At 49.5% G+C, this 12,271-nt stretch overlaps 1 protein-coding gene across 2 annotated transcripts in view; it reads left to right on the forward strand.

Moving 5' to 3' along the window:
* Nucleotides 1-6,034: 6,034 nt before the first annotated feature.
* The window catches only part of LOC128268823 (single-stranded DNA-binding protein 3), a 22,621-nt gene continuing 16,384 nt past the window's right edge, over nt 6,035-12,271 (forward strand). For both annotated transcript variants that reach the window (XM_053006076.1, XM_053006077.1), the window contains exon 1: nt 6,035-6,138. In XM_053006076.1, coding sequence (XP_052862036.1) covers nt 6,083-6,138 — 56 coding nt within the window. In that variant the 5' untranslated portion in view covers nt 6,035-6,082. The remainder of the gene's footprint in view (nt 6,139-12,271) is intronic.

Raw genomic sequence — 12,271 nt, forward strand, 5'->3', positions numbered from 1 at the left:
TAGCCGTTGGGCGCGTAATCGCTGTCAAAGGAACAACAAATCGCATCTTCCTTTTATGCAAACTCCGGCGAAAAGCGACTATAAAACCATGTTTGCTTTGATAATAGCGCGCGTCAAAACGAAAAGTGAGCGAAAGATACGGAGAGGAAACAAAAGGGGACTTTCCTTCTCGACGTTTGTGGAATTATTGATTAAACCTTTCGCGCTTAGAGTAGTGCTCGGGAGAAAGATCAGAAGGATTAGTTGGTAACGGATTACTAATACACCCGAAATTCCCAAACCTCGGGATAGGTACATCAAACGAAATTCAATCACAAATCTCACCCCGTTTAGCGTTAAGCTATTGGTTGCTATTGGTTATGGGGGCGCATTCGACAAACGCGCACTGCACTGCACATGGCATGCACTTTTCCGTTTCGATGTTTGGTGTTTTTTGTGACACTCTACTGTGCAACGAAATGGGCAGGCCAAATAAATAATTGATAACGAATATTGTTTGTCGGCCGCACGACCGGATTAATGATCGATCGCGACGCCATCAATGATGGATGTGGCCCTCAAGGGAGAGTATGCATATGCAGGACATGGGTTATGTATTTAGTTTTGCAGCATCCATGGTTTTTATGTTTGTTCGATTGCTTACACAATGCGATATTTTGGTACAGTATTTTTTTTAAATTTCTGTTCCATTTTTTGGGAGTTGATAATATTTTTCTAAAACAATGATCGATTTCGAATGCTTTAATGTGGGTGAACAAAAGAGCCGTGTGTCGCATTGTTTGATGATACCTGCACGCTTCGGTGGTAGGCAACGGAATTTTCTCGCTTTCCACAACTTTCCACCGCTCAAAAAAAACCGCGCGGCGCCGAACCGATCACCACCAGCTCAGCGGGCACACCAGGCCTACCCCATCCATCCATACAACGTACCTTCGTTTCGCCTTCGTCATCGAGTGACGTTTCTCTTTTCCTTCGATTTTTCTTGTCACTCTTGGCGTGTGTTTCCTTTCCACATTTTTCCTGCGCCACACAACAGCCTCCTTTGCTGCTTGCTGTTGATCTCTTTTTTTTACCTCTCGAGCATCGAGAGCTGCTCTCTCTCTCTCTTTCTCTCTCGTTCTCTCGTGCCATTCTTTTCTGCCATCATTAGCCGGCCTTTGGGTGTGTGTGTGTGTGTGCTGCTCTTTTTATGTATTCATGCTGCGCTGCTGACACCTCCGCCGAGGGATGAGCCGGAGATGATGCGTGCGCTGTGCATCGGTCACCAACACACTCACACTCTAGTCGTTGGAATGCCCTTTGCGTGCGTGTGTATGTGTGTGTGCGGTTGGTTGGTCCGTCGCCGCCGTAAACATCGTCATCGTTCAGCTCGCCGCTTCGTTGAATATAGGAAAATTTTTCTTTTCGTCGGTCGACCCTTCGCTTCATATTCTCTCTCGCTCTCTCACTCACTTTCTCGCGCTCTCTTTCTCGTTCACCTTGGTTTATTGTCGCTCCTTTTGTTTCTACGCGATGGCGAATGGTTTCCGTATCTTCTACGCTCTCTCGCTCTACCTACACCGATTTCCGTAGGCCATTTACTTTCTAGGACACTCCGATCCGGCCTGTGTTCGGCATGGTTGGACACTTGGAAAAATTTTCACATTTTCACTTCCGGAGAGAAGGTGGTTTTTCGCTGGTTGGTGGCCACATTGCCTTGGCCCCAGCCGGCTTCATTTCGGTGCCGGGATTTTCGGCTCATCCCTAACGCGCGCTCTCTCTCTCTCTCTTATGTAGGGGACATCATCCCTCTCTGTATATTGTAAGGTTATGTTGATCGCGGCGAAGAGAGTTATACATTGAAGCACCGAGTAGTAGTTTTTGGTACATAATAAGCCTGTTGTGGCCCCTCACTCTCTTTTCTCCCCGCGGCCCCAATGGCTGCGGCATCTGTCAACCTGTATGCATCAGTTTTCGTTATGTATACCCCGGTCCGTGTGTAGGTATATGACAGTGAAAAAGTCGGGTAAGGAGTCGGTTAAATGGAGCGCGGCGAGCGAGACGCGAGGTCTTCATCAGTGAGAAAAGAGAGAGAGAGAGAGAACGTGAGCGAGTGAGAGTATTGGGGTTTAGTGCGTATACTCCGTGTGTTCTGGCCATATCGAGTCCGTAGTCTCCGGTAACGATACTCGCGGGGTCCCGCGAGCGATAATGCGATGTTGGCGTAGGAGTCCGTTCGTCACCCTGTGACAATAGAGAGACAGAGACAGAGAGCCGTCGATCGGAATGGGACCATCTTTTGTTGGTGTGTTGTGCGCTGCGAGAAAGAAGAACGCCATGAAGAAAAAAGGAAATAAAATTCGTTCATATCGCGGCGGGGTCTTGACGTTTTTTTGGCACACATACACACAAACGCGCCCGCTCACTGTCCATCGAAGCTGCTCTGTGAAGCGTGACGTAGGAAAAGGTGGAAAAAGTGCGTTCTCGCCAGAGGGCGAAGCTGTTCTCACTCTGCTCACGCGTATGATTCACTTTGGCGGCTCTCTCACCATCTCACTGCTGCTGCTGTCGTCCTGCGACGGTGTGTGCGACGATCAGTTCGAAGTGCTGTTCTTTCGACAAGATCTAAATGTGACACCAAATTTGTAATATTATTTTTGTTTCAACAGGAAAAAGGGCAAAAGTCAAAGCGAAAAAGAACGACGCAACATAGTTACACTCATACCCCCCTATTATGGATCTCGAACGGAAATTCTACCGTTCGAGTGAACACAACAAGAGAGAAAGCAGAATACAACAAGAGAGAGGGCAGAAAGAGAAAGCTATAGCAAAATGAACTCAAAATGAACGGAATGAACGTTCGAGGACTCGAATCGAGTTCTATGATAGGGGGGATAGTGTTTTGATCCTGTACCCCCACCCGAAAGAAGAGGTGGTGTCCTCTCTTTGACCGGCGTTTTTTTTGTTGCTGTTTTTGGGTTTCACTGAGAGCGACACACACACACACTGCTCTCGCCAAGCGTCGCACATCTCACACCACACGCGTACAATCGCACGACCGACTCTCTCTCTCTCTCGCTCGGTGACCGATGGTTGCGCTGGGGATTGAGTGCGGATCATCTTGAAAGTGTGCCCGTGTTGTGTGTGTGTGTGTGCGTGCGTGGTGTGCGCCTCATCATCGCTTCACCGAATATGTTTCCCCGTAACTCTCGCGTTGCGCCGACGGAAACGCCTCAGAATTGTTTCGACGGTCGGAGCGGGCGTAGCGTTTTTCGAGCGAAGCAATCGTCAAAAGCGAAGCTCCTGCCCTGCCGTGGTCGCGTGTGTTGTGGCTGGCACACGGTTCTGTCTGTGAGCTTCTCATCAAGCCCGTCGTAAATTCGTCTGGGGGTTATTACACTTCTTTCTGCGGCGAATCGAATTCACTGACCAAACCCGTTCGGTGTGCATTTTTGTGTTGTGAACAGTGAAAAAGTGTTAAAACAATCAACCGGCCGGAAAATAAGCGTTTGGTTTGTGTGTCCACTCGCGGGGTGCGTAATCAATGACTACTGTGGTGTGACTTTAGAAAAGGCTGCGAAAACCGTTGCCTCTGAGGTTTGGGGGTTCTCTCCGTTGCTAAGAGAGTTTCTGTCGTTGAAAGGTAATTTTTCATTCCAAAATTCACACATTAAATTTGTTTTGTTGTGGGTCCAGCAAAAACAGAATTAGGTCCTTTTTGTGGCATCCTTTCGACCACACGCGATGTGCGTTGCGATGGGGAGCGCGCGATTTAATTTACCTTTTGTCGCGTAAAGCAAAGAGTGTGTGATGTGCGCACACAGATTTTATCACTTACGATTACGTGATGCAAAGTTCTGGTTTAATTGCACTCTGCCGGATGTCATTAGTTGTGCTCTCGTCGTCCGGCCCGGCATGGACAGCAGCAGAGCACGTCACATTCAATGCCGACGATCTCACACATTATTATTGTGTCAACCTCACAACATCCATCGGACTGCAATACTTTTCCGAAGCAGATCGCCCGCAGAACAGCAAAAGGCCGTGGATCGAGAATCGCACACACACACACGCGCCCGCCGCGCACACTTCACCACCACCCTTCGCCTATCCCCTTGTGCCATCGAAGAGTTTTGGTTATTATTATTTGGAGTGTATTTTTCACCGCGAGATTTTTGCCTCACCGTCTCTCGCGCGAAAGAGTGAGCGAGCAACGCCGTTGTGTGTGTGTGCGTGAGATGAGCCACGGGCCGCCGTTGTCGCGGTCTAGCGGGCTTTGCGTGCGTGTATACGGATGGATAGTTCTGCGCCTGTGGTGTGGTGGTGGTGGTGGTAATAATTATCAACAATTAGGTTAGCTCGCACCAACACAAAGGCTCACCATGGTAACAACAGTGGCTGCGGCGGCGGCGGCGGCAATGTTTTGTTGGGAAAGCTGCGGCAGCCGATGATGCGTGTTCGTGTGTGTGTTTGTGTTGGTGAGCGACAGGCGAACCCCTGATTTGAGCGATAATCGCGCCTCGCTTATGTAGAATAGGTCGTTCGGTTTGGTTTTTTTTTTTCTCTCTTCTTTTTCTTCATTGCCCACCGCGCGCGCTGTTTCGCCGCCTCCTGATGACGTTTGTGTGCTTGGAAACGGCACAGGAAAAGGTATTGATATTTATAGCGTCCGTCAGCGCGCGTGTTGTTGTTGGGTCGCGTCGGCGGCGGCGGCGGATGCATAGGATTTTCCGAAAAGGAGTTGTGAGGCGGTTGCAGGCGACACCGCTCGCCCGTCCGCGTAGTATTTGGCAAACGATTACTGCGGCGGCGGCGGTTCTGCGGCTCCCTGGATCACATCGCCGCCATCCCGAATCTGGTGTGCGGTTCAATATAATAATAGAAAAACGTTGGGCGGTGTTTGGGAGAGGAATACAGATCGCGCAATGGCCAATTGTGCCGCGGACCCGCTCTGGTGTGTTCGAAAGGAATTCGAAGGCGGAGGGGCATATTCGAGCAGTTATCACTTATTTTTAGACTTGGTGGAATTTTTAGTGGAACTCATTGTGCGCTCTCTTTCTTTCTCTCTGGAACAGAGGGTCAGTCTTTTGAAGGTGTTGACCGTGTTTTTTAGGTTTTGTTCTAAATACTCTAAAGTTAGGCAAACACTTGGGTTGGGTTGCACCATTAAGGAATGTAGCACAATCCTTATCGCAGCCTTGGATACGCTCGGATACCGATAAGAGGAAGGCTGTTTGGCGCCTTAAAACAACTCCCCGATAAGAAGCGAGGCTTCGGCGTGGCAAATGCGCGCAATAGACTTCTTTGAGGACTTTTTAACCGTTCTTCAGCAGTACTAATTCTTTTGTTTTCTTTCATCTCTTTCCAGATCCTCGGGCTTGTGGGCAACCTCTGTGAAACTCGGTGTGTCAAAACGCTCTGCGCGACGGTGGTCTATTGTACGTTTTAGTGTGCATATCTGTGTTCGTCGGCGGGAGAGCGTAAAGAAAGGAAACCAATAGGGCCCCCAAGTCTAACGAAACCCGCAGATTATCGTGTTCTCGGTTGTGTCCTCGTGCTCCGTGCGTCGGTTCTGTGGCTCATCGTCATCATCGGCTTGACGTTTTCCTCCCGATGGGTGCGTTCCTGACCGATCCTTCTCGATCGGTGTGATTGGTGATTGAGCAGAAAGTGTCATCGGCGAGAAGTAGTAAACGCGGATATCGGATCCGGGATCGGGCGAACACATTTTCCCTTTTATCAACCCGCGAACACGCGAGGCTCACCTGGACGCGATAGCCAGCTGATCGCTAGAAGCCCTCCACGACGGGGGCGCTCCTTTCCAAGGGCCGACACTGACGTACCTGTTTGCGGTTGTGTGTAGGGCGTGCGTGCGTGTTGTGAGTCTCTAGTGTGGCCCGTCTGCCCTCGGGGTGTCGACTGTGGTCGTGATCCACGCTCCGGCTCGCGATCGTTGTGAAACCATCCACCTCCTCCTCACCATCATAACCCACAGCAGGAACAGGGTGTGTGGTGTTTGTTCCTGGCCAGGCGGAGTAGAACCGTGTCAAAAGAAAGGAGGGTTCAGCACGCTCTAGTGATAAAGTAACAAAAGTTCACAAACATGTACGCGAAAGGGAAAGGGACAGCGGTGCCGTCAGATGCACAAGCTAGGGAAAAGTAAGTATTGCTTCGTAAATGTGTAATCTCCGTAGTTCTTGATATCCATTAGGTTTTTGAAATGTGAGTGTTAAATTTATTCACTCTCGAGTAAGCGACAAACTAAAACCCTTTTTTGTAGAACCTCTTTTATTACACCGTAATGTGATAGTTGAAGGTGGAGGAGAAGCTCAAAAATTGTAAGTCTTTCTTTCTCCACTGTCTGTCGCGAACTGCCCGTTTCTCGCTTTTCCATCTTCTCTAAGGATACTAGATGTGCGTGCGTTGTTCTAGCTATAGTTTCTAATAAGGTCCGCCAGGTGCGCTGGTGCCGGCCGCTAGGACGTACCATAATATTCATGTTTACGCAACAGTGGGGTTTACTTTATGGACTCCGCTTCTTCGCACAGTTTCAGCGAAGAATTTATTTGATTAGTCATTTTGCTGTGCCAAGTCACTTGCTCTTCCGTTACGTTTCACTCGAGAGGATTGACAAAATCCTGTCCTCACTCCCGAAGAGTGATAGAGAGAGAGAGGAGGTAGGCCTTTTTGCAGTAGTGCCGCGATCGCCTCGCGTAACCTTGAACGTCTGGTGGCCGACTTGGCACCACCACCACACGGCTCTTCGGCTGGTCGGTCGGTCCCTTCACTGGAACAATACGCGTCCGCTTTCTTGCTCCGTCAAGGAGATGCTGTGACGGAGCTCCCTGTGTGTGCCATTTATTTCGACTTGATCGCTTTTTTACTGTGCTTTTGTATGATCGCATCTTGGCTGGAATACACGCACGTCGCTTGTTTTCGAGCTCAACCCATATTATCGACACCCCCGGCCGGCGCCAGTTGGTGTGTAACGCCGTTTCGCCGCCGAACGGAGATTATGTTTCGAAACGCGTGCCAGTGGCCGCTCCGGTCTGCACGAAAAGAAGCGAGCGAAGAATGGTTGGAAGGCGAAGAACGCGATCGTAAAATGGCTCACGACCCCAACGAGATTAAAAGCGAGAAGGCGTTGTTTTCTCCTGATCTCCTCTTGCCACTCTAAATCCGCAACGCGCTCTTGTCGTCGCGGTGTTAAAACGCGTTGCTCGAGGATAAGAGGAATACTCGGCGCCGAAGTTTTTGGACCGAAAGACGATCAACTCGCCGGACAGAAAATCATTTTGTGTTCAAGGATCTTTTGTCAGCAAGGCATGAGCCCCCCAAGGTTAATTCTGCGTTTCTACGGGCAAAACAGTCAACATGTTGTGCAAATGTTCAGCCCAATGCTGTCAGACTCCTTTGAGCAGAGTGAACGGGGCCACTCTCCGTCGATGAAAATGCACCAGTTTCAAAACCAATTTACTATGTCACACACCGGGGAGCCAGTGGCCAATGGATCGATGGCCCTGGGATCCGTGCACTGCCTTCTGTTTGAAGTAGTAAATAACGTTTGGAGCTTTACCTCACCACAGTCCAGGTTATGGCGAATACACTCAAAATTGGCCAAATGTGATTGGTGGTGGATGACTCTCACCCGCTGGGCGCCCATTGGGTGATTTGGATAAATGCCAAAGGAATGTAAAATACCGAGGATCCTCTGCCCGGTTGCGCTGGAGCCAGGTCCGCCAACCAGGTCTTCGTAGCAACCATCTCGCAGTGATTAGCAATGCCTTTTCTTTTTAGCATCGATTCCCAGCCTGGTAACTGAGGCGCACTGTATTTGCCGTATGACTGTGTACATCCTAAAAATATCTTTCAATTTTAGACCTTTATTTTGCTGTCGGTTTTATACCCTGACTGCCAGCAAAAAGTGATGCCGTAGTCACCAAAGTACTTGGCTGACAACGTAGACAAGATAGGCGCAATGAGTACGCGCCGCGTTGATCCGTTTGGTTTCTCGCCGTTTCATGGCACCACCACGTTGTGTAACGAGACGTGTCCATATGCCTCTCCAATAAATGTTTTTCTTTTTCGTAGCTGCAACCGGCCAGGCTAACTCACTCACCTATTTCGTTGCTGCAACCGTGTGCTGCTGCTGCGAGGCTATGTTGCAATTGTTGGCCAACGGGAAAAAGCTGGTAGGGCCACCAGAGCAGAGTCCGGTACTCTGCGTGCGCTTGTACGAGGGCTGGTCAAAAAGTTTTACGACATTTGAATTTCCGCGAGTTACGTATGTTCGCCTTTTTTTTTGGTGGCGTTAGGTTGTTACAGATGTCAGTGACTTTTGGTAATCGGTCAATTTTTGACAGCTGTTTACCTTGGACAAGATTTGGCTCATCGGCGATGGGTGCCTCTTCCAAAAAATGGATTGCAAAGAAGCTTTATCAAATTTTGTATGGAAAACGAAATTAAGAGCGCTGACGCATTAGAAATATTGACTGTGGCTTATGGTGAAGCTATTAAGACCAAAAACAGCACTTATTGCAATTTTTTTCACAGGGCCGAGAAGATGTGAACATCGAAGAGCCAAGTTTGGTCAGATGTGAACAGTTTTGCTTACACTTTTCTTCGATTGCAGGGTCGTGGTGCATCATGAGTTGTTGCCAAAGGATAGAACAGTCAATAAAGGAGATTTCCTTCAAGTTATGCGCAATTTGCCCGAAGCAATCCGTCACAAATGTCCGGATTTGTGGGAAATCCAAAATTGGCTGTCGCGCTCCTGCTAACACATCGTGATTTCTGCGCAATTTTTTGACCAAAACACCACACTAATGATGCTAAAGCCACCGTATTCTCTAGATAGGACCCCCTGTGACTTTTTATTATTCCGGAAACTGAAGAAGCCCATGAAAGGACGACGCTACAATACGATTTAGGAGATAAAGACTGCATCGACGATGAGCCAAATCTTGTCCAAGCAAAACAGCTGTCAAAACTTGACTGATTACTCAAAATGGCCGAACTTTTCACCATAAGTCACTGACATGTGTATCAACCCACAACTCCACAAAATAATCGAAAATCGACCATACGTAGCCCGGGAAAATTCAAATCTCTTAGAACTTTTTGAATTGCCCTCGAACGCACGGCCAGCGCGCGTTACGCGACTCCCCGTGGCCGCGCGTGTCCGGTGGTAGTGGTGCGCGGTGACCGACCGCCCTTTTCCGAGTGCATGTCTGTAGTGGTGGTGTCTTTGGGCCTCGGCCGCTTAGAAAGGCGTTTGTTTACATCGCGTTCACTTGACGATGGCCGCAGCTATCTGTGCCGCGCCGCGCCACGCTATACGCTTGTCACTTGTGACGGCGACGGCGGTGCCGTCCGTGTGGTTTCCTTCGTGGTTCGGGATCGCCCCACCCCGCGGGAACTGCTCGCCGCACGCCAGTGACTGACGTGATTGCTGCCACCCCAAACGTCGGCGGGTCCTCGGCGGACCAACCCGCCCGCGGACGCACGATTCGCGTTACCCCCCCCCCCGGGGCGATTGTTTGCGGCTATTAACACGCCAGCGGAGAGAGCGCTCGCCAGGTTTGCCCGGATGAATGGCGATCGATAAACAAACTTCGATTCCCCAAGTCGTCGTCGTCGTCCGTTGCTCGATGTTTTCTCGAATGAAGCGCGTGTAATGTTCGGAATATTCCATAACTTGTTAAGGGAGGAACCAAATGGTTCCTGACAATTGTCACTACCCAGTCTGTGACTTCTTGGTCAACATTATTGTGACACGATTCTCCAGCAAACGACAATATTGATGGGCCAAGCCAAGTCCAATTCGAAAGCGATAAATGGGGGGGCGATGGTGAACCAAGTTTGGAAATGTAGAGTGATGGAAGCTGCTGGGGCGCGCCGTGTCAAGTGTTACAAAACACGTGTACCTTACCTTATGTGGCCGCCCACAACACAGTGGTGGGAGCTGTTGTGGACGCGTACGCGATCGCGTGTGTTGCGGTCATCACGCGGCCCCGCTATCCAGGACAGTGCCTTCAACCCGTCACATTGCTGCACTTGGAACCTCACACAGCACATTTGGATCGATCGCCGAATGCGCACATTTCATCGCAATTGTGTGTGTTGTTGAACCTCACCCTGGCGGTGAGGCGCGGAATAGAGAGCGAGGGACTGTTCGTCAAAATGTTAGCTTTCCCTTCTCTCTCTCTCTCTTTGGGCGTCGCATATGATGTGGTCACAACCGACGACCCAAAGCGCCTCGTCCTGGGAACGCGCACTCGATGCGGCCCCTTTCTCGTAGCGTTTTGACAACGGTGCGTTACATTATTCGCGACCTGCAATCGAAGTCCTGGTTGTGAGTCACACGAAAAAGAGTAGCCAAAGCTTGCCAAAGAACTCACCTTAAGGTCGACAGCCCATAAAGAAGGGAACCACCACCATAAGGTTCAGTAAGTTTGGGTGAATGTCACTCATTTTTCTGCGAAAGAAGCAGCCCAGTTCGGGAGAGTGACTTGGTGGAGAGATACATAAATTATGCTGTAACTATCTCTCCTCCCGAGGTCTTCGCTCTATGTATCTCTGCGTGTGTCTTGTGGAGCCCGCGCCGTGATTTCAGACGACCGAAGTTACGCTCTTTGCCCACGATTGTTTTATGTACATAGTAGAGGGCTCTCTTCCGCGCTCTCTCGCTTACGCTGCCGGCGAATGGTGGAGGACGGCGTTGTCCTGCGGGGTGTCACTAGGTATACGAATGGGGTGGGAGTCCATGTACCAGGCAGCGCGCGATTGAAGGTGGTACATACACACAGCGTGCTGCTGCTCGCCACAGTCTGGGAAATCGGTCCCCCACCGGGGTGGCAAGGATACCCGGCCCGGCCCGGCTCGGTCGGTGGTGGTGCGCTCGGTTAGAAAAACTATCGACAGCGGGAATTTGGTAAAATATACGACCGAGCGCGTTATGGGGGTTTCCGGTGGCACGCGATGATGGTACCCATTCAGCCAGCAGCAGCACCAGCAGCTATCTGGTTCTACTTTTGCCCGCTCGTTTCTCTGGTCGACACTGAAAAAATCCATACTTTGTCTTGTGTCTCTCATTGTGCCCCGCGCGCGTGTGGTATGGCGCTGATGCTACTACGTCCAGAATGTGGCCGGGGGTACATGGCAACCATTCTTCTGCTAGTCAGCTTTAAAATCGGAATCCGACTCCGACCATTTACACACTGTCGATCGCATTAAAGAGGTCCTTTTTGTTACATTTTCTTTCGGAAGCGTTCTACGTCGATGGCAGATGAAAGCTTTTGGAGATTTATCTTCAGGACTGTTGATATCAATTTGGTAATAATTAAAAAATTGTCCCAATGAATGTTCTTTTAGAGGTCACTTCTACAGGCTTTGTTTTTTAATCATTGTTAATTATTTTATTTGCACGAAGTAAACCGGTTCTGATCGCTTTATGTAATGGAGCCGCCCGGTTGCCCGTGATGGCCGTAGCAAAAGAATTAAATTATTCATGCAAATTTTTGCAATATTCGCAAGTCAAATGGTACCCGGATCCGTCAAGTTAAGAAAGTCAGCTGTATGTTCATTGATAAAATAGTTACTTATACACACTGATAAGTAATGCGAATGCATTATGTCCCCCACGTGAGGAATAATAAACCCAACGAAAATGACGCCTCTATTTACATAATTCGCCTTAAAAATATCCGTGCAGATTTGCGTCGATTTTCTGTCGGACGAAAGAACGAAGAAGTTCGTTTGATTCGTTCGATCTTACTTTACTACCAACCTTCCTACCTATTGGTTGTAATGAACGTATGTTTTATTTTCAAACCTCAATTTTGAACGGCAGAGCGAGTCGCAGTTTCGCGAGTGTCGTCTTTAACCACCGTCCAATAGATCTCTGGATCCGGTTCTCTGTGGCCTACCCAAACAATACCACGGAGACCCAATGGAATTTTTCTTATCACCCACTGGGCCTCGGGCGGTCCGTCGGTCGGTCGATGTAGACTATCAGAAAAAAACAAATGAATCACAATGTAATACACGGAGGCAACCAGACAAAAGTTGCGATATTGACGTGTGTGACGCTCGAGAACCGTTGTTTGGGAAGTACGCGGTGCGCGTGATCGAGTCGGACTCATGTGACGCGAAAGTGTTACGCTGTGCTTAATATCTACCGCGCTTTCTTGGCCTTATCAGGATCGGCGTGGCATGTGCACGAGTGATAAGCGGCAACACCAGGCAGCACCTCTCGACTCCGCGGGATGTCCCCGATCGTAACGGAGTGTAG

The sequence above is a fragment of the Anopheles cruzii genome, chromosome 2 (genome assembly GCF_943734635.1).
Source record: "Anopheles cruzii chromosome 2, idAnoCruzAS_RS32_06, whole genome shotgun sequence".
Classification (NCBI taxonomy): domain Eukaryota; kingdom Metazoa; phylum Arthropoda; class Insecta; order Diptera; family Culicidae; genus Anopheles; species Anopheles cruzii.